We start from the raw sequence: 18,358 nt of genomic DNA, 5'->3' as shown, positions 1-18,358 counted from the left end.
ACATGAGTCTCGGCCCAAGATAGAATGTCGGCCACTTCTCGAGCCGCTCGGGCACTCCTGGTGCCCCCTTGGTGGTTGATGTAGGCCACCGCCGTGGCATTGTCCGTCTGCACCCGAACCGGGCAGCCCTGCAGCCGGTCCGTCCAGCGATGAAGACAGAGCCTTATCGCACGCAATTCCAGAATGTTGATCGGGAGGGAAGACTCCCCCTCCGACCAGGTCCCCTGGGCGAACAGAACGCCCAGAACACCACCCCAGCCCGACAGGCTGGCATCCGTGGTGATTACCGTCCACGAGATCGGACGAAACGACTTGCCCCCGGACACCAACGGGGACTGGAGCCACCACAGAAGGTTTTCCCTGGTGCGATGACTCAACGAGATCTGAAGATCCAGAGATTGAGGTCGCCCGTCCCACCTGGACAGGATCTCCGCTTGGAGACCCCGCGTGTGAAACTGCGCGAAAGGAATCGCCTCGAAGGCCGAGACCATCAATCCCAGACACCTCATACACGTCCGCAGAGACGAGTGTGGAACGTCCCTGAGGGACCTGACTTCCTCCTGAAGAGTCCTGAGTTTGTCTTCCGGCAGGAAGACCTTCGCCTGCACCGAGTCCAGTATCATTCCCAGATAGGGGAGACGAACCGACGGACTCAGTGTTGACTTTGGAACATTTATCGTCCAACCAAACTCCTGCAGAGTTAGCATTGTGACAGACAGGTCCTCCTCCAGACCCTGTCTGGTCGCAGACCGAACCAGAATGTCGTCCAGATACCCCAGGACAGAAATGCCCTGGGCCCTCAATAATGCCAGAACCGGTGCAAGCACCTTGGTGAAGACCCGCGGAGCCGAGGCGAGACCAAAGGGCAACGCCACGAACTGGTAGTGATCCTCCGCAATGGCAAATCGAAGGTATCTCTGATGACCCTCGAATATGGGGATGTGAAGGTACGCATCCTTCAAATCGATGGAGGCCATGAATTCCCCCGGAACGAGGGCAGCCACCATCGAGCGCAGGGATTCCATGCGGAACTTGCGAACCCGCACAGAGCGGTTCAGAGCCTTCAAGTCCAGAATCGGACGAACCTTGCCCTCCTTCCTGGGCACGGTGAACAGATTGGAATAAAACCCCCGAAATCTGTCCCGATGAGGCACCGGAACCACCACTCCCTGAGCCCTCAGGTCCCGCACCGCCAGGTGCAGATCCCGCAGGCGCTCTGGAGACAGTTGAAGATTTGAGGGAAAAAATCTGCTCTCCGGCCGAGAGAGAAACTCGATCTTGTAACCAGATCGAACGATTTCCAGAACCCATCTGTCCCGCACACGGGCCAACCAGGGCTGAAGAAAACCGAGCAAGCGTCCCCCCACCCCAAAACTGGGTGAGGGCGCCCCTTCAGGCCGAACTGTTATGGGCTGCAGGTCCGGATTGGCCGGACTTCTGTTTCCCAGACCAGGGCTTCTTCTGAGAGCCTTGGCCTTTGAACGGTTTGCCCTTGTAGTGCGGCCGAAAGGCACGAAAGGACCCCTGAGGGGGCCGAAAATTAGCATGCTTCTTCCCAGAAGCCCCCTTAGCCTTGGGGAAATGGGGCAAGAGAGTGCTCTTACCCCCGGTGATCCCCTTAATCAACACATCCAGGGACTCCCCAAAAAGGCGAGACCCATCATAAGGCAGATTGGCTAAGGTCTTACGTGAAGATTGGTCCACCGACCAACATTTCAACCAAACCAGACGGCGAGACAACACCGCCACGCTGTGCACACGTGCAGCCAACGGAATCAGGTCCAGGTCCGCATCACACAGATACATGACACCCTGGTGGATCTGATCCACCATATCCAGGGTCGCTGCCGAGGCCGAATCGGCCACTAGGACGCGCCTAAGCATCTGCGTCCAACTTGCGATCGCCTGGGCCGCCATGAGAGAAGCAAACAGAGCCTTAAGCATAGAACCCGTAACAGAATAAGTATGACGGGCAAGAAACTCCAGTCTCCTATCCGTGGCATCACGGAAAACAGGGGAACCCTCTGCAGGAATCGCAGTGGCTTTGTTCAAAACCGCAATTGCATGATCCACTGGCGGAGGCACACACCACCGTTCATCAGTGGCAGGCGAGAAAGGATAACGCAGCTTGAATTTACTTGGTACCGCAAAAGGCTTGCGCAGATCGCGCCATTGATCCTTAACAGCGCGCTGAAAATCAGCATTGCAGGGAAAAACCTGCGGCGTCCTGCGTTTCCTCTGCGTCCCATAAGCCGCCAAGGCAGCGGGGGGACACACTTCGTCCTGCAAACGTAGCGTCTGCTTAATGGAAGCAATCAACTCATCCATGATTGCAAGCTCTTCAGGCGAGCCAGGGGGAGAATTATCAACCCCCTCAACTTCAGCCTCTACCTCAGACCCCACTAGATCAAGAGAGGAGCGGGACCCCGATAAGGAGGTCCCTGCCAGAACAGCCCCATCACCTTCACCCTCAGAATCAGAGGACAGAGCAACTCTGGGCCGTTTGGTAGATTGAGCAGCCACCAGCATTTGCACCTGGGCAGCAAGGCCAGCCACAATAGCGGCTAAATCCCCCCCTGGGGGGGAAACAGCGGTCCCCTGGCTTTCCACCAATACTGTAGGAAACTTGCCCTCCTGAGAATCCATTGCCCCTGTAATGCCAGACAACCAAGGGTTAACTGCCCCCTTTTAGCAAGCGCGGCAAGCGCAGCCCACCGCACCACACTCCGGCACAATGAGACCCCCACAGGGAATATACAAACTGAATACAGGCAATGGATAGCAAGAACAGAAGGATAAAACCTGAGGAGACCCCGCTGCTGCTGCTGCCTCGATCGGTGTTCCTGGAAAGAGGAAGTGATGCTGCCAGGGCGCTCTAAGTAAGCCTATGGAGGCTACAAGAAAATGGCCGCCGTGCATGTAAACCATGCGGCCGGAGCGGGCGCCGGTAAAATGGCGTCGTTTGGCGCCGAAAACGCCGCTCCACAGTGCATAAAAACACACACATTACACCCCAATATAAGGATACATGTTAGATCGCCGCAGCGATCGCTGTATATGCCCAAACATGCCAAGAAAAAACATGCCCCACAGCACACAGCTTCTCACACTGCCCAGCCTGACACACACAGTGTCATACAGCTCCCCCCCCCCCTTGCAGCCCACAGCATGCAGCCGAGAGATAGGGAGACAAGCAGTGTGATTAAAGGCAGGTTACACAGTCCCAGACTGAGACCCTCCCAGACAGACAGGTCCCCACATAAATACACTTACCTCACATGGCGTGGGGAACCCGCACAGGCGAACAAGCCGCTGCACATGAGGCAGGGAGAGTCGCAATTCAAGACGCACACAATGGAGGTTAAGAAACCGCACAGCGTCCGGTGAGGTAGCCACCTCACCAATCATCCCTGCACCGAACAGGGATGGGTCGTTCACTGTGCCAGGAGCGTTACCTGGCTGAACGCTCGATGGCAGACTGGGAAGCCACTGACCCACGACCTGCGACCAGGGGGATCAGCCCGAGACCCAGTCCGCATGATCCTCTTCGTCCGAAGAACTAACTAATGCTGACAAAAATAACAGCTAAGTAAAGATAGAGAGAAAACTCAAACAAAATTTTAAAAGAAGAAAGAGTCTGGGACAGAAAGTCCCAGCACAGAGAGAGCCAGCCACTCCTGACAAGCTAGACATTAAAACTGAGATATGGTTGCAGGAAGTAGGAGGGTATTGACTGAGGGGACCACCCCTTGAGGGTGGGATATGTTAAAGCTTTATTGTTAACATATTCTGTTGCCTAGCTACTCCTTCGGAGCAAAGTCTAATACCCCATATGTGACGAATATGAAGAGGCGGCGACTGTCGGAGGACGTAAGAGAAATATATATTTTTCAGCCATTGTCAATTGAGAGAAGAGTGAGAGAAGAGTTAGAAGTGGCAGAGAGAGCAGTGTGTTTGGAGTAAGCTGTATTTTTTGGGGTGTTTTCACTAGCATGATCCTAGCATGAGCATATGTGAGGAAATACTCCTGATGTTGCTGAGGCTCCAAAGACATAGGAAATTGCGTGAGAGGAGCAGAGTTCACCGCTACCGGACTCATCCATTGATGGCTCAACACATGTCTACGGGATATTTTGCTAATATGTATGTCCAGCTGCGTCATTATCCTGATAAACTCTTCAATTTTACGAGGATGTCTATTGGCGCGTTTGATGATCTCCTGGAAAGGCTGCGACCCCGTCTAACTCACATGGACACCAACATGAGGAAGAGCGTGTCACCAGAGGAACGTCTCTTGGTGACTCTCAGGTATGTGTATATATTTCCCCCCCTCTCTCTCTCTACTATATATATATATATATATATATATATATATATATATATATATGCTGTACCGTATATACTCAAGTATAAGCCGAGTTTTTCAGCACATTTTTTTTCTGAAAATGTACCCGTCGGCTTATACTCGAGTCAAGGAAAAAAAAAAAGTCCCTGGCCGCTCCGACAGGCTTAAGCTTTAAAAATGGCGCCGCCCGTCGCATACATGTCACCGCGCACGCGCCGCAATGACGTGTCGGCGCCGGGCGGCGTCATTTTTAAAATGAAGGCGCCTCTGGAACAGGTAAGTGAAACAGCTTCACTACCTGCCATTATGCAGGGCTGCGGGCACACTACAAGGGATGCAGTGCTGCGGGCATGGTCCACCTGTACCATGCCCACAGCACTGCATCTCCTGTAGTATGCCCACAACCCCGGATCCTCTTGTACCATGCCAGTACCCTGCATTCTCCTGCACCACGCCAGTACCCTGCATTCTCCTGCACCATGCCAGTACCCTGCATTCTCCTGTACCATGCCAGTATCCTGCCTTCTCCTGTACCATGCCAGTACCCTGCATTCTCCTGTACCATGCCAGTACCCTGCATTCACCTGCACCATGCCAGTACCCTGCATTCTCCTGTACCATGCCAGTACTCTGCATTCTCCTGCACCATGCCAGTACCCTGCATTCTCCTGTACCATGCCAGTCACCCTGCATTCGGGCGGGAGGAAATATTACCAGCTCAGTTTTAGAGAGATTTCGTTTGAGGAAGTGGTGCGACATCCATGTTGATATGTGGAGACCCTCCCAAATACTCACAAAGCAAGAGAAATATATATTTTTCAGCCATTGTCATTTGAGAGAAGAGTGAGAGAAGAGTTAGAAGTGGCAGAGAGAGCAGTGTGTTTGGAGAAAGCTGTATTTTTTGGGGTGTTTTCACTATGGATCCTAGCATGAGCATATGTGAGGAAATACTCCTGATGTTGCTGAGGCTCCAAAGACATAGGAAATTGCGTGAGAGGAGCAGAGTTCACCGCTACCGGACTCATCCATTGATGGCTCAACACATGTCTACGGGATATTTTGCTAATATGTATGTCCAGCTGCGTCATTATCCTGATAAATTCTTCAATTTTACGAGGATGTCTATTGGCGCGTTTGATGATCTCCTGGAAAGGCTGCGACCCCGTCTAACTCACATGGACACCAACATGAGGAAGAGCGTGTCACCAGAGGAACGTCTCTTGGTGACTCTCAAGTATGTGTATATATTTCCCCCCTCTCTCTCTCTACTATATATATATGCTGTACCGTATATACTCGAGTATAAGCCAAGTTTTTCAGCACATTTTTTTGCTGAAAACGTCCCCGTCGGCTTATACTCGAGTCAAGGAAAAAAAAAAGTCCCTGGCCGCTCCGACAGGCTTAAGCTTTAAAAATGGCGCCGCCCGTCGCATACATGTCACCGCGCACGCGCCGCAATGACGTGTCGGCGCCGGGCGGCGTCATTTTTAAAATGAAGGCGCCTCTGGAACAGGTAAGTGAAACAGCTTCACTACCTGGCATTATGCAGGGCTGCGGGCACACTACAAGGGATGCAGTGCTGCGGGCATGGTCCACCTGTACCATGCCCACCGCACTGCATCTCCTGTAGTATGCCCACAACCCCGGATCCTCTTGTACCATGCCAGTACCCTGCATTCTCCTGCACCATGCCAGTACCCTGCATTCTCCTGCACCATGCCAGTACCCTGCATTCTCCTGTACCATGCCAGTACCCTGCATTCTCCTGTACCATGCCAGTACCCTGCATTCTCCTGTACCATGCCAGTACCCTGCATTCACCTGCACCATGCCAGTACCCTGCATTCTCCTGTACCATGCCAGTACTCTGCATTCTCCTGCACCATGCCAGTACCCTGCATTCTCCTGTACCATGCCAGTCACCCTGCATTCTCCTGTACCATGCCAGTCACCCTGCATTCTCCTGTACCATGCCAGTCACCCTGCATTCTACTGTACCATGCCAGTACCCTGCATTCTCCTGCACCATGCCAGTACCCTGCATTCTCCTGTACCATGCCAGTACCCTGCATTCTCCTGCACCATGCCAGTACCCTGCATTCTCCTGTACCATGCCAGTACCCTGCATTCTCCTGCACCATGCCAGTACCCTGCATTCTCCTGTACCATGCCCGCCGCCCTGCATTCTCACCCTAGGCTTATACTCGAGTCAATGATTTTTCCCATCTTTTTGTGGTAAAAGTAGGGGCCTCGGCTTATACTCGGGTCGGCATATACTCGAGTATATACGGTATATGTAAATGCTGTATATGTAATGATTATTTTTTTTCTAATTTTAAGGTTTCTGGCCACAGGCCAATCATTTGCATCCCTACACCATTACTTCATGATGGGTGTTACAACCGTTGCAAAAGTGGCACGTGAAACCTGCTTTGCAATGTGGGAGGAGCTACATAGAGATGTAATGCCAGTGGCAACAGAACAGATGTGGGAAGAAGTAACTGATGAATTTTGGATCAAAACAGACTTTCCAAATTGCGGAGCTCTGGAGGGAAAGCACTTTAGAGTTAAGAAGCCACCCAAATCTGGTTCACTATATTTTAATTATAAAAAATATTTTTCAATTGTACTCCTGGGATTGGTGGATGCTCATTCACGCTTCATATGTGTGGATGTTGGAGCCTATGGGAGTCAGGGGGATTCGAGAATTTTTCGTGAGTACGCCATGAGGCGTCGCCTATATGAAGGCCATTTTGCGATTCCTGGATGGAGGCCTCTTCCATGTACAACAGAGCCTAGCCTTCCATTGGTCATTGTAGCTGATGAGGCGTTTGGCCTTGCTGAAAACATAATGAGGCCCTATAGTGGACAAGGACTTAGTCATAAGGAAAAAATGTTTAACTATATACTCTGCCGCGCAAGACGAGTTGTAGAGAGCGCATTTGGAATATGTGCAGCTATGTGGAGGGTACTCCTATCTGCAATGCAATTGGATGTGGAAAACGCTATTAACCACCTCCCTACCGGCCACTGTATATATACGTCCTGCGTTTAAAGAGGAAGTAAACCCTCCTCTGACACTTTTACCTATAGGTAAGCCTATGATAAGGCTTACCTATAGGTACTGTAAATATCTCTTAAACATGTACCGTTTAGGAGATATTTACCTTACATGCAGCCAGTGACGTCACTGGCGCATGCGCTCTGAAGGAACAGCCGCTGGTGCTGTTCCTTCAAAGCCCCGCGCCGTGACCGCCGGCTCCCGCGCGCGTGCGCGGGAGTGACGTCACCACGGCTCCGGCCAATCAGATAGCCGGATGCCGCAATCCCGGAAGACGGGCGACTGGACATGTCGCCCGTCATAGAGGTAAGCGGGCGGCACGGTGGGGGCTCGTTCTAAGGTAAGTATTTCATAATGAGCTAGTATGCTCATAAATAGATCATTATGTGTTTCTCTTTCAGCTTGTTAAAAAAAAAATGTAACTGAGTTTACAACCTCTTTGAACCTAAATGCCGGTGTTATGGCAGCAGATAGCTGCCATAACCCTGGTATTTTTTTAAACTGCAGGCGATCGGCTTTCCGATAAGGGTGGTCCCAGCGGCGGATTCGCCGCGGGATCACCCTTCCGGGATGCCCCCCCTCCCGCCGCATCCCGGTCCTTTTACCCGCTTACCGGACCCGCCGGCAGCGGGGAAAACGATCGGGTCCCGGATCCACACAGACAGGATGTCGAGTGAGGGCAAGCTTGCCCTCACTCGACTCAATGGTCTTGGAGGACCGGCGCTACGGCAAACGTTGTTGCCTAGCAACCGGCTTAAAGGTCCTTTTTTTTTTTCTTTCTATCTTTAAGTGTACTTGGAGATCTGAGGACTTTTTGACCCCAGATCTCACAAAAAAGAGGTCCTGTCGTACCTATTTCTATTACAAGGAATGTTTACATTCCTTGTAATAGAAATAAAAATAATCAAATTTTTTTTTTTTTAAAACGGTGTAAAAATAAAAAATAATAAATAAAATAAATAGTAAAAAAAAAAAAAATTAAAGCGCCCTGTCCCCATTAGCTTGCGCGCAGAAGCGAACGCATACGGAAACCCCGCCCACATATGTAAACGGTATTCAAACCACACATGTAAGGTATCGCCGCGATCAATAGAGCAAGAGCAATAATTTGAGCCCTAGACCTCCTCTGTAACTCTAAGATGGCAACCTGTAGAAATTTTTAAAATGTCGCCTATGGGGAAAGTCTGTCGCCATTCCGTGAGCGTGCGCAATTTTGAAGCATGACATGTTGGGTATCTATTTACTCGGCGTAACATTATCTTTCACATTATGAAAAAAAATTGGGCTAACTTTACTGGTTTCTTATTTTTTAATTCAAAAAAGTGAATTTTTCCAAAAAATTGCGTTTGGAAGACCGCTGCGCAAATACGGTGTGATAAATAATATTGCAATAATCTCCATTTTATTCTCTAGGGTCTCTGCTAAAAAAATATATATAATGTTTGGGGGTTCCAAGTAGTTTTCTAGCAAAAACAACTGATTTTAGCTTGTAAACACTAAATGTCAAAAATAGGCTTAGTAGGCAAGTGGTTAAAGTAGTTCTCGCCTGCTGTGTTCTACATAATTTTGTGATTGACAAAGAGAGAGGATCCACTGAGCCTGCACCTCCAAACCCTGCCCAGAACATTCAGTTCCTGGACCTGCACTCCACTGTTCGAGTTATGTCAATTAGAAATCAGTTTGCTGATTATTTTGTTTCCACAGATGGTAGATTGCCCTGGCAGGATGCACATATCTAGTTTGGTATCTCTTTTCTATTTTTCGATATCGTTATGTTTGAATTTTAATAAAATTGTTTGAATTTGAATAATAGTTATGTTTGAATGTGAACACTACTTTACAAATAAAGGATTGTTTCTTTAACCCCCAAAAAATATTGTTTTGGCTCGATAATTCTGAGGGGGGGGGGGGTTGTGCGATTGGGGGGGGGGTGTCGTCAAACCAACAACAACCCAAACCCAAAATCTGCAGAGTTGGGTCACCCTGACATGGCAGAGTCAGGTCACCCTGGCATGGCAGCTGCAAACTCCAGTGGCAGAGTTGGGTTACCCTGGCATGGCAGAGTCAGGTCACCCTGACATGGCAGCTGCAAACTCTGGTCAACCTGACATGGCAAAGTCGGGCCACCCTGGCTTGAGTGTCGCTGGTCAGCTTGGGGTTGTAGCAGGCCGGTGGGTGGGACGCAGGGTACCTGGCTTAAGGGTCCAGACGGGCACGGTTTAAGCTAGCTGGAAAACATCACATTTTTGGGTATATATATATACACACACACACACACACAAGTATATACACATATATATATATATATATACACACTAGTTTATATTATTACATTATATTTTCAAGCTAGCTGGAAAACATCACATTTTTGTGTGTATATATATATATATATATATATATATATATATATATATAGAAACATATATATACACACACAAATATATAAGGACTCATGTCATGTAATGCAAAACGCAAGCGCTAAACGCGGGTGGCCGCGTTTGGCGTTTGAAACGCCGATGAACACACGACCTGAACGCAAAAAACTGAATTTTTGTAAAATCTTACCTGTAAAATTCCTTTCTCTGAGTCCTCCGACAGTCGCCGCCTCTTCATATTCGTCACATATGGGGTATTAGACTTTGCTCCGAAGGAGTAGCTAGGCAACAGAATATGTTAACATTAAAGCTTTTAACATATCCCACCCTCAAGGGGTGGTCCCCTCAGTTAATACCCTCCTACTTCCTGCAACCATATCTCAGTTTCAGTGGAATAGCAGTAGAGTATACAACCAAACCCCAAAAGAGGGGCGGGGGCGGCGACTGTCGTAGGACTCAGAGAAAGGAATTTTACAGGTAAGATTTTACAAAAATTCCGTTTTCTCTTACGTCCTCCGACAGTCGCCGCCTCTTCATATTCGTCACATATGGGGACGTCCCAAAGCAGTGCAAACATGAGGGGTGGGAAACGCATCCGCGCCGAAAGGCAACGCAGTCTCCGCATCAAAGAAAGGAACCTTACCAAAGGAAGGAAACCAGCTGGGCAACAGGAAAAAACAGGTGCTCAACAGGAGCAACAACCCAGGAAAAGACAAATAACCAGGGGATAAAAAACTTATCCCAACAGCCAGAGGTCCCCAACAAGGGACCCTAGGGAATTGCCGCACTAAGAACCTTGCGGCCAAAGGAAGCATCCGCCGATGCCTGAACATCTACTTTGTAGAATTTTGGGAAAGTGTGCATGGTCGACCAGGTCGCCGCCTTACACACCTGGGCTACAGAAGCCCCATGACGACAGGCCCAAGACGTACTCAGAGATCTAGTAGAGTGCGCCTTCACAGGCACAGGGGGAACCTTCCCCTGCAAAGCATAGGCCTGTTCAATGGTCTGCCTGATCCATTTGGCGATGGTAGAAGCCGACGCCGCCATGCCCTTCCGAGGACCCTCTGGAAGAACAAACAAGGAGTCCGTCTTTCGAAAAGACTCAGTCGATTTAAGGTAAACCCTTACCGCCCGAACAACATCCAAAGAATGTAATCTCACCTCCTGTGGATGTTTAGGCTTCGCGCACAGCGAAGGCAAGACAATATCCTCATTAAGATGGAATTCCGAAACTCGCTTCGGAAGAAAAGAAGGATGAGGTCGCAAGACCACCTTATCCAAATGAACAACCAGATACGGAGACTTGCAGGACAAAGCCGCCAGCATCGACACTCTGCGAGCCGAAGTGATCGCAACCAAAAAGGCGACCTTTTTGGACAACATAGACAACGAGATCTCCCTGAGCTGTTCAAAAGGAGCACGTTGCAACACAGATAGAACGAGATTCAAGTCCCAAGGGGGCAGAGGATCCCTCCTAGGAGGAACCAGATGCCGCACTCCCTGAACAAAAGTGCCAACCAAGGAGTTGGAAGCCACGGGATGTTGAAACAGGACGGCCAGCGCAGACACCTGACCCTTTATCGTAGCCAGCGCCAAACGCTGATCGACACCCGTTTGAAGGAAGGACAGCACTCGGGAAACCGAGTACGTGCGGGGTGAAAACCCCCTGGACTCACACCAGGCAAAATAGGCCTTCCAAGTACAGTAATAAACCTTCCCCGAGGAAGACTTCCTCGCGTTGATCAAGGTATGAACGACCTCTGGGGAGAGACCCTTCTCCTTCAGGACCTCGGTCTCAACAGCCAGGCCGTCAAAGCCAGCGACTGTAAAGCAGGATGGTATATCGGTCCTTGAGACAGGAGATCGTCTCGAAGAGGCAGACGCCACGGGGCGTCGACCGCCAGATTCACGAGGTCTGCGTACCAGGACCGGCGAGGCCAGTCCGGTGCCACAGGAATCACCGTGCTGCTTTCCGAGTGTAACCTGCGAAGGAACCTGGACAGCAACTGAATCGGTGGAAACGCGTACATCAGCCTGTACTGATGCCACGGGGCCACTAACGCGTCCGACGCGTCTGCCCGAGGGTCACGCGTCCTTGCCACGAACCTTCTCACCTTGTTGTTGAGACGAGACGCGAACAGGTCCACATCTGGAAGACCCCACTTCGCGCACAACATCTGGAAGACAGCCGAGTGGAGAGACCATTCCCCCTGATCCAGGGTCTGGCGACTCAGATAGTCCGCCTGCCAGTTCTCCACCCCCGGAATGTGAACCGCCGTTATCGCCGGGACATGAGTCTCGGCCCAAGACAGAATGTCGGCCACTTCTCGAGCCGCTCGGGCACTCCTGGTGCCCCCTTGGTGGCTGATGTAGGCCACCGCCGTGGCATTGTCCGTCTGCACCCGAACCGGGCAGCCCTGCAGCCGGTCCGTCCAGCGATGAAGACAGAGAATTATCACACGCAATTCCAGAATGTTGATCGGAAGGGAGGACTCCCCCTCCGACCAAGTCCCCTGGGCGGGCAGAACGCCCAGAACACCACCCCAGCCCGACAGGCTGGCATCCGTGGTGATTACCGTCCACGAGATAGGACGAAACGACTTGCCCCCGGACACCATCGGGGACTGGAGCCACCACAGAAGGTCTCTTCTGGTGCGATGACTCAACGAGATTTGAAGATCCAGAGATTGAGGTCGCCCGTCCCACATGGACAGGATCTCCGCTTGGAGACCCCGCGTGTGAAACTGGGCGAAGGGAATCGCCTCGAAGGCCGAGACCATCAATCCCAGACATCTCATGCACGTCCGCAGAGACGAGCGCGGAACGTCCCTGAGGGACCTGACTTCCTCCTGAAGAGTTCTGAGTTTGTCTTCCGGCAGGAAGACCTTCGCCTGCACCGAGTCCAGAATCATTCCCAGGTAGGGAAGACGAACCGACGGACTCAGTGTCGACTTTGGAAAATTTATCGTCCAACCAAACTCCTGCAGAGTTTGCATCGTGACAGACAGGTCCTTCTCCAGACCCTGGCTGGTCACAGACCGAACCAGAATGTCGTCCAGATACCCCAGGACAGAAATGCCCTGGGCCCTCAATGCCAGAACCGGTGCAAGCACCTTGGTGAAGACCCGCGGAGCCGAGGCGAGACCAAAAGGCAACGCCACGAACTGGTAGTGATCCTCCGCAATGGCAAATCGAAGGTACCTCTGGTGACCCTCGAAAATGGGGATGTGAAGATACGCATCCTTCAAATCGATGGAGGCCATGAATTCCCCCGAAACCAGGGCAGCCACAACCGACCGTAGGGATTCCATGCGGAACTTGCGAACCCGCACAGAGCGGTTCAGAGCCTTCAAGTCCAGAATTGGACGAACCTTGCCCTCCTTTCTGGGCACGGTGAACAGATTGGAATAAAACCCCCGAAACCTGTCCCAATGAGGCACCGGAACTACCACTCCCTGAGCCCTCAGGTCCCGCACCGCCGGGTGAAGGTCCCGTAAACGCTCTGGAGACAGTTGAAGATTGGAGGGAAAAAATCTGCTCTCCGGCCGAGAGAGAAACTCGATCTTGTAACCAGATCGAACGATCTCCTGAACCCATCTGTCCCGCACGCGGGCCAACCAGGGCTGAAGAAAACCGAGCAAGCATCCCCCCACCCCAAAACTGGGTGAGGGCGCCCCTTCAGGCCGCACTGTTATGGGCTGCGGATCCGGATTGACCGGACTTCTGTTTTCCAGACCAGGGCTTCTTCTAAGAGCCTTGACCTTTGAACGGTTTGACCTTGTAGTGCGACCGAAAGGCACGAAAGGACCCCTGAGGGGGCCGAAAATTAGCATGCTTCTTCCCAGAAGCCCCCTTAGCCTTGGGGAAATGGGGCAAGAGAGTGCTCTTACCTCCGGTGATCCCCTTAATCAACACATCCAAGGACTCCCCAAAAAGGCGAGACCCATCATAAGGCAGATTGGCTAAGGTCTTACGTGAAGATTGGTCCACCGACCAACATTTCAACCAAACCAGGCGGCGAGACAACACCGCCACGCTGTGCACACGTGCAGCCAACGGGACTAGGTCCAAGTCCGCATCACACAGATACATGACACCCTGGTGGATTTGATCCACCATATCCAGGGTCGCCGGCAAGGCCGAATCGGCCACTAGGACGCGCCTAAACATCTGCGTCCAACTTGCGACCGCCTGGGCCGCCATGAGAGAGGCAAACAGAGCCTTAAGCATAGAACCCGTAACAGAATAAGTATGACGGGCAAGAGACTCCAATCTCCTATCCGTGGCATCACGGAACACTGGGGAATCCTCTGCAGGAATCGCAGTGGATTTGTTTAAAACCGCAATTGCGTGATCCACTGGGGGTGGCACACACCACCTTTCATCAGTGGAAGGCGAGAAAGGATAACGCAGCTTGAACCTACTTGGTACAGCAAAAGGTTTGCGCAGATTGCGCCATTGTTCCTTAACAGCGCGCTGAAAATCATCATTGCAGGGAAAAACCTGTGGCGTCCTGCGTTTTCTCTGCGTCCCATAAGCCGCCAAGGCAGCGGGGGGACACACTTCATCCTGCAAACGCAGCGTTTGTTTAATGGAAGCAATCAATTCATCCATGATTGCAAGCTCTTCAGGCGAGCCAGGGGGAGAATTATCAACCCCTTCAACTTCAGCCTCCACCTCGGACCCCACCAGATCCAGGAAGGAGCGGGACCCCGATAAGGAGGCCCCCGCCATAACAGCCCCATCACCTTCACCCTCAGAATCAGAGGAAAGAGAAACTCTGGGTCTTTTAGTAGATTGAGCAGCCACCAGCATCTGCACCTGAGCAGCAAGGCCAGCCACAATAGTGGCTAAATCCCCCCCTGGGGGGGAAACAGCGGTCCCCTGGCTTTCCACCAAGGCGGTAGGAAATTTGCCCTCCTGAGAATCCATTGCCCCCATTACAAATGCCGGATAATAAAGGGTTAACTGCCCCTTTAACAAGCGTGGCGAGCGCAGCCCACCGCACCACACACAAGCACAATGAGACCCCCACAGGGACAATAAAACTGACACAGGCAATGGATAAGAAGGATATAACCTGAGGAGACCCTCGCCGCTGCCTCGATTGGTGTTCCTGGAGAAGAGGAAGTGCTGCTGCCAGGGCGCTCTATGAAAGCCTATGGGAGGCTACAAGAAAATGGCCGCCATGCATGTAGAACATGCGGCCGGAGCGAGTGTAGGCAAAATGGCGCCGTTTGGCGCCGAAACCGCCGCTCCACAGTACAGTAATGCACACATGTCCTCCATGTATCAAAAAACATGTCAGATCGCCGCAGCGATCGCTGTATAGTGCCCAAACATGCCACAAAACATGCCCCACAGCACACAGCTTCTCACACTGACAAGGCTGACACACACAGTGTCACACAGCTCCCCCCCCCTCTTGCAGCCCACAGCATGCAGCCGAGTGATAGGGAGACAAACAGTGTGAACAGAGGCAGGTTACACAGTCCCAGACTGACACCCCCCCAGACAGACAGGTCCCCACATAGATACACTTACCTCACAATGGCGTGGGGGACCCGCACAGGCGAACAAGCCGCTGCACATGAGGCAGGGAGAGTCGCATACAAGACGCACAGAATGGGGGTTAAGAAACCGCACAGCGTCCAGTGAGGTAGCCACCTCACCAATCATCCCTGCACCGAACAGGGATGGGTCGTTCACTGTGCCAGGAGCGTTACCTGGCTGAACGCTCGATGGCAGGCTGGGAAGCCACTGACCCACGACCTGCGACCAGGGGGATCAGCCCGAGACCCAGCCCGCATGATCCTCTTCATCCGAAGAACTAACTAACGCTGACAAAAAGAACAGCTAAGTAAAGGTAGAGAAAAAACTCAAACAAAAAATCAAAAAAGAAGAAAGAGTCTGGGGAACAAAGCCCCAGCACAGAGAGAGCCAGCCACTCCTGACAAGCTAGACATTGAAACTGAGATATGGTTGCAGGAAGTAGGAGGGTATTGACTGAGGTGACCACCCCTTGAGGGTGGGATATGTTAAAAGCTTTAATGTTAACATATTCTGTTGCCTAGCTACTCCTTCGGAGCAAAGTCTAATACCCCATATGTGACGAATATGAAGAGGTGGCGACTGTCGGAGGACGTAAGAGAAAATTGCTTTCCAAAAAACGACAATAAACACAACTGCCTCAAAAATTACTGTAAACGACTCCGTGTACATGGACAGATAAGATAACCGAGAGGAGGGTTCAGAGGCTTCTGAAAAAAACGCCCAACTGCTCCTAAACGTCTGTTTACAAGTAGCAGTGTACATGAGCCCTAAACGGTCTTCCACAGTCTCTCCCTAATAGCAGAGTTTGGTTGTTTGTCATCCAGTTTTAAGCCTTCTACACAACTGTTTCGGTTTCAGTTAGTGACTGTGTTACAACCTACATATGAATTTGATGATTATTCGCACCTTCTTAGTATAATATCCCTGACTTTCTGCAAGTGTACAAAGTGTGCAAGTGTAACAATTGATGTTGGTTTGAAGCCAAAGGGTAGTCACACTAAATATTGATTTCATTTAGATTTTTCTTCTGTTCACTCACTTTGCCCATTGTAAATTGACAAAAAAACAATTAAAATAAATATTTTTGAAAGCATTCTTATTTTACAGCAATTCTTCACACCTGTCCAACCTTTGCACAGTACTGTATGTGCACTCCCTTACAACATACAGTATTTATAGAGGATCATGGGGTTAGGGGTGATACCATGAATATAAAGAGAATGCAGATTATGTTTACTTAGTATCTTATAGTTAAAAAAAATTAAAAATAAAAGCACACAAGTAAATTTCTACCTCTGGGGGGCCACTGAAGGAATAAGAATACAGGATTGGTTGTATCATTATAAGAGACTGGGTGAGGTCTTGGCGCATGAAGTGGTGTCTGTAATAAGAGCTTTCATCAGGACTGTTGTTGAACACCTGAAGGAATGGTGACCTCCTCAGATGAAACATAAACTGCAAAATAGTTTAATAGGAAAGATGAAACAGCTTCTGAATGCAATGCACTATACAATAAACACAGAATTAAATCGGGCTTGATTTATCAATAAATTCGAATTTCCACCATAAAATCACAAATTTTTTTTAAACATGCATGTGCTTTACCTGTGCTATAGTAATAGAAAAACAGGAATTCTGACTATCGTTAAAAGGGAACTTCACCTAAAATGTAAAGTTACGCTCATCCTCCTCCCCCCCTCCTCTCTTACTATAGTGAACAGTTTTATTTTCTGGGAGTGGGTACCTATTTCTGACAGAAATTTACTCCCACTTCCGCTTTGCTCAACTAAGCGGAAGTGGGAGTAAAGAGAGGAAAAACTCAGCCCCTCCTCCCCGCCCATCCTGCCCTGGGACATCACGTGTCCCAGAAGACTGCGGGACCATTCTAAAAGCGCAGCACTTCTCATGTATGCACTTTGGGGAGCTGGCTGTGAAACACCACAAAGTAACAGCTGGCTTACCACATCCAAGATGGCAGCACCAGGGACACGAAGACTGGTGAAAAACAGCACTGGACTCTTAGACTGGTAAGTTTGTCTATTAAAAATTCAGCTACTGACTTTTAATTTTTCAAAAACAACCAAAGTCCCTCTTTAAATTGCATATCTTGGAGTATATTACTGGATATTCATAGACCCTGGGTTAAAGGCTGGTACCTTCAAGTGAATAAACACTGACACAGCTTTATTGGACACTCCACTGTTGGCGTAACCCAGGGGTGCAACTACAGGGGTCGCAATTGCGACCCAGCCCCATGCTCCAGGGGGCCCGCATGACTCCCCTACACGACTAGATAGGAGGGGTGGCAGAAGCGGCATACAAATGAATTAATGCCCTCTATTTTCCTCCTGCAGTGGCTGAAAACCTGCCTCTCCTCCTCTATTCCTGCAGGCATTCAGCAGCTGCAGGTGAAAAATATAGGGGATTGGTTCCTCTGTTTGCTGCCCCTGTCAGTTCTCCTATCCAGCTTCCTCCTCTCTCTGCTGCCCCCCTGGGCCCGTGTGCTCTCCTGGCCCCCTTCATCACCCTGCAGTGCTGCCAGCATTCACCCTCCCCTCTCCCGCCAGCTGCTGTGGGGGATGTGTCAGAATGGTGAGTGGGGAGGGGGCCAGTAAATATGTAATTCACCGACCCCTTCCTTTTCTGAATGGACAGAGTCAGTGAGTCAAATTATCTGAATAATCCTTTGGATGTTTGCAGATAGTTGAAGGGGAGATGAGTCTTTTATAAAAAGGTCATCTAGGTACCATGTAACCTGAATTATCTAAGATCTCAAGAGGGCAAGAAGATGTGCAAGTACCCTTGGGAATACTCTGGGTCCATAAGATAGGCCAAATGGCAGACTTGCAAGCATTTGTCTCCTACAGAGAATAGAAATATGTAGATAAACATCTTGGATGTCTAATGCCAAGTATTCCCCATGTCTCAGAGAGGCATTAAAGGACCTTGCAGGTTCCATACAAAACCTTGGGATGTGAAGATACCTGTTTAGGGATTTTAGGTCCAGGACAAGACAAATAC

At 50.3% G+C, this 18,358-nt stretch overlaps 1 protein-coding gene across 1 annotated transcript in view; it reads right to left on the bottom strand.

The window, feature by feature from the left end:
* The window catches only part of SEC23A (SEC23 homolog A, COPII coat complex component), a 342,836-nt gene that overhangs the window by 59,431 nt on the left and 265,047 nt on the right, over window positions 1–18,358 (bottom strand). The window contains exon 16 of the mRNA XM_082242896.1: window positions 16,631–16,792. Coding sequence (XP_082099022.1) covers window positions 16,631–16,792 — 162 coding nt within the window. The remainder of the gene's footprint in view (window positions 1–16,630; window positions 16,793–18,358) is intronic.

The sequence above is a fragment of the Pelophylax lessonae genome (assembly GCF_965119305.1).
Source record: "Pelophylax lessonae genome assembly, chromosome: 13".
Lineage (NCBI taxonomy): Eukaryota > Metazoa > Chordata > Amphibia > Anura > Ranidae > Pelophylax > Pelophylax lessonae.
The sequence above is the reverse complement of the archived record's forward strand: the minus strand, read 5'-3'. Positions and strand labels throughout refer to the sequence as shown.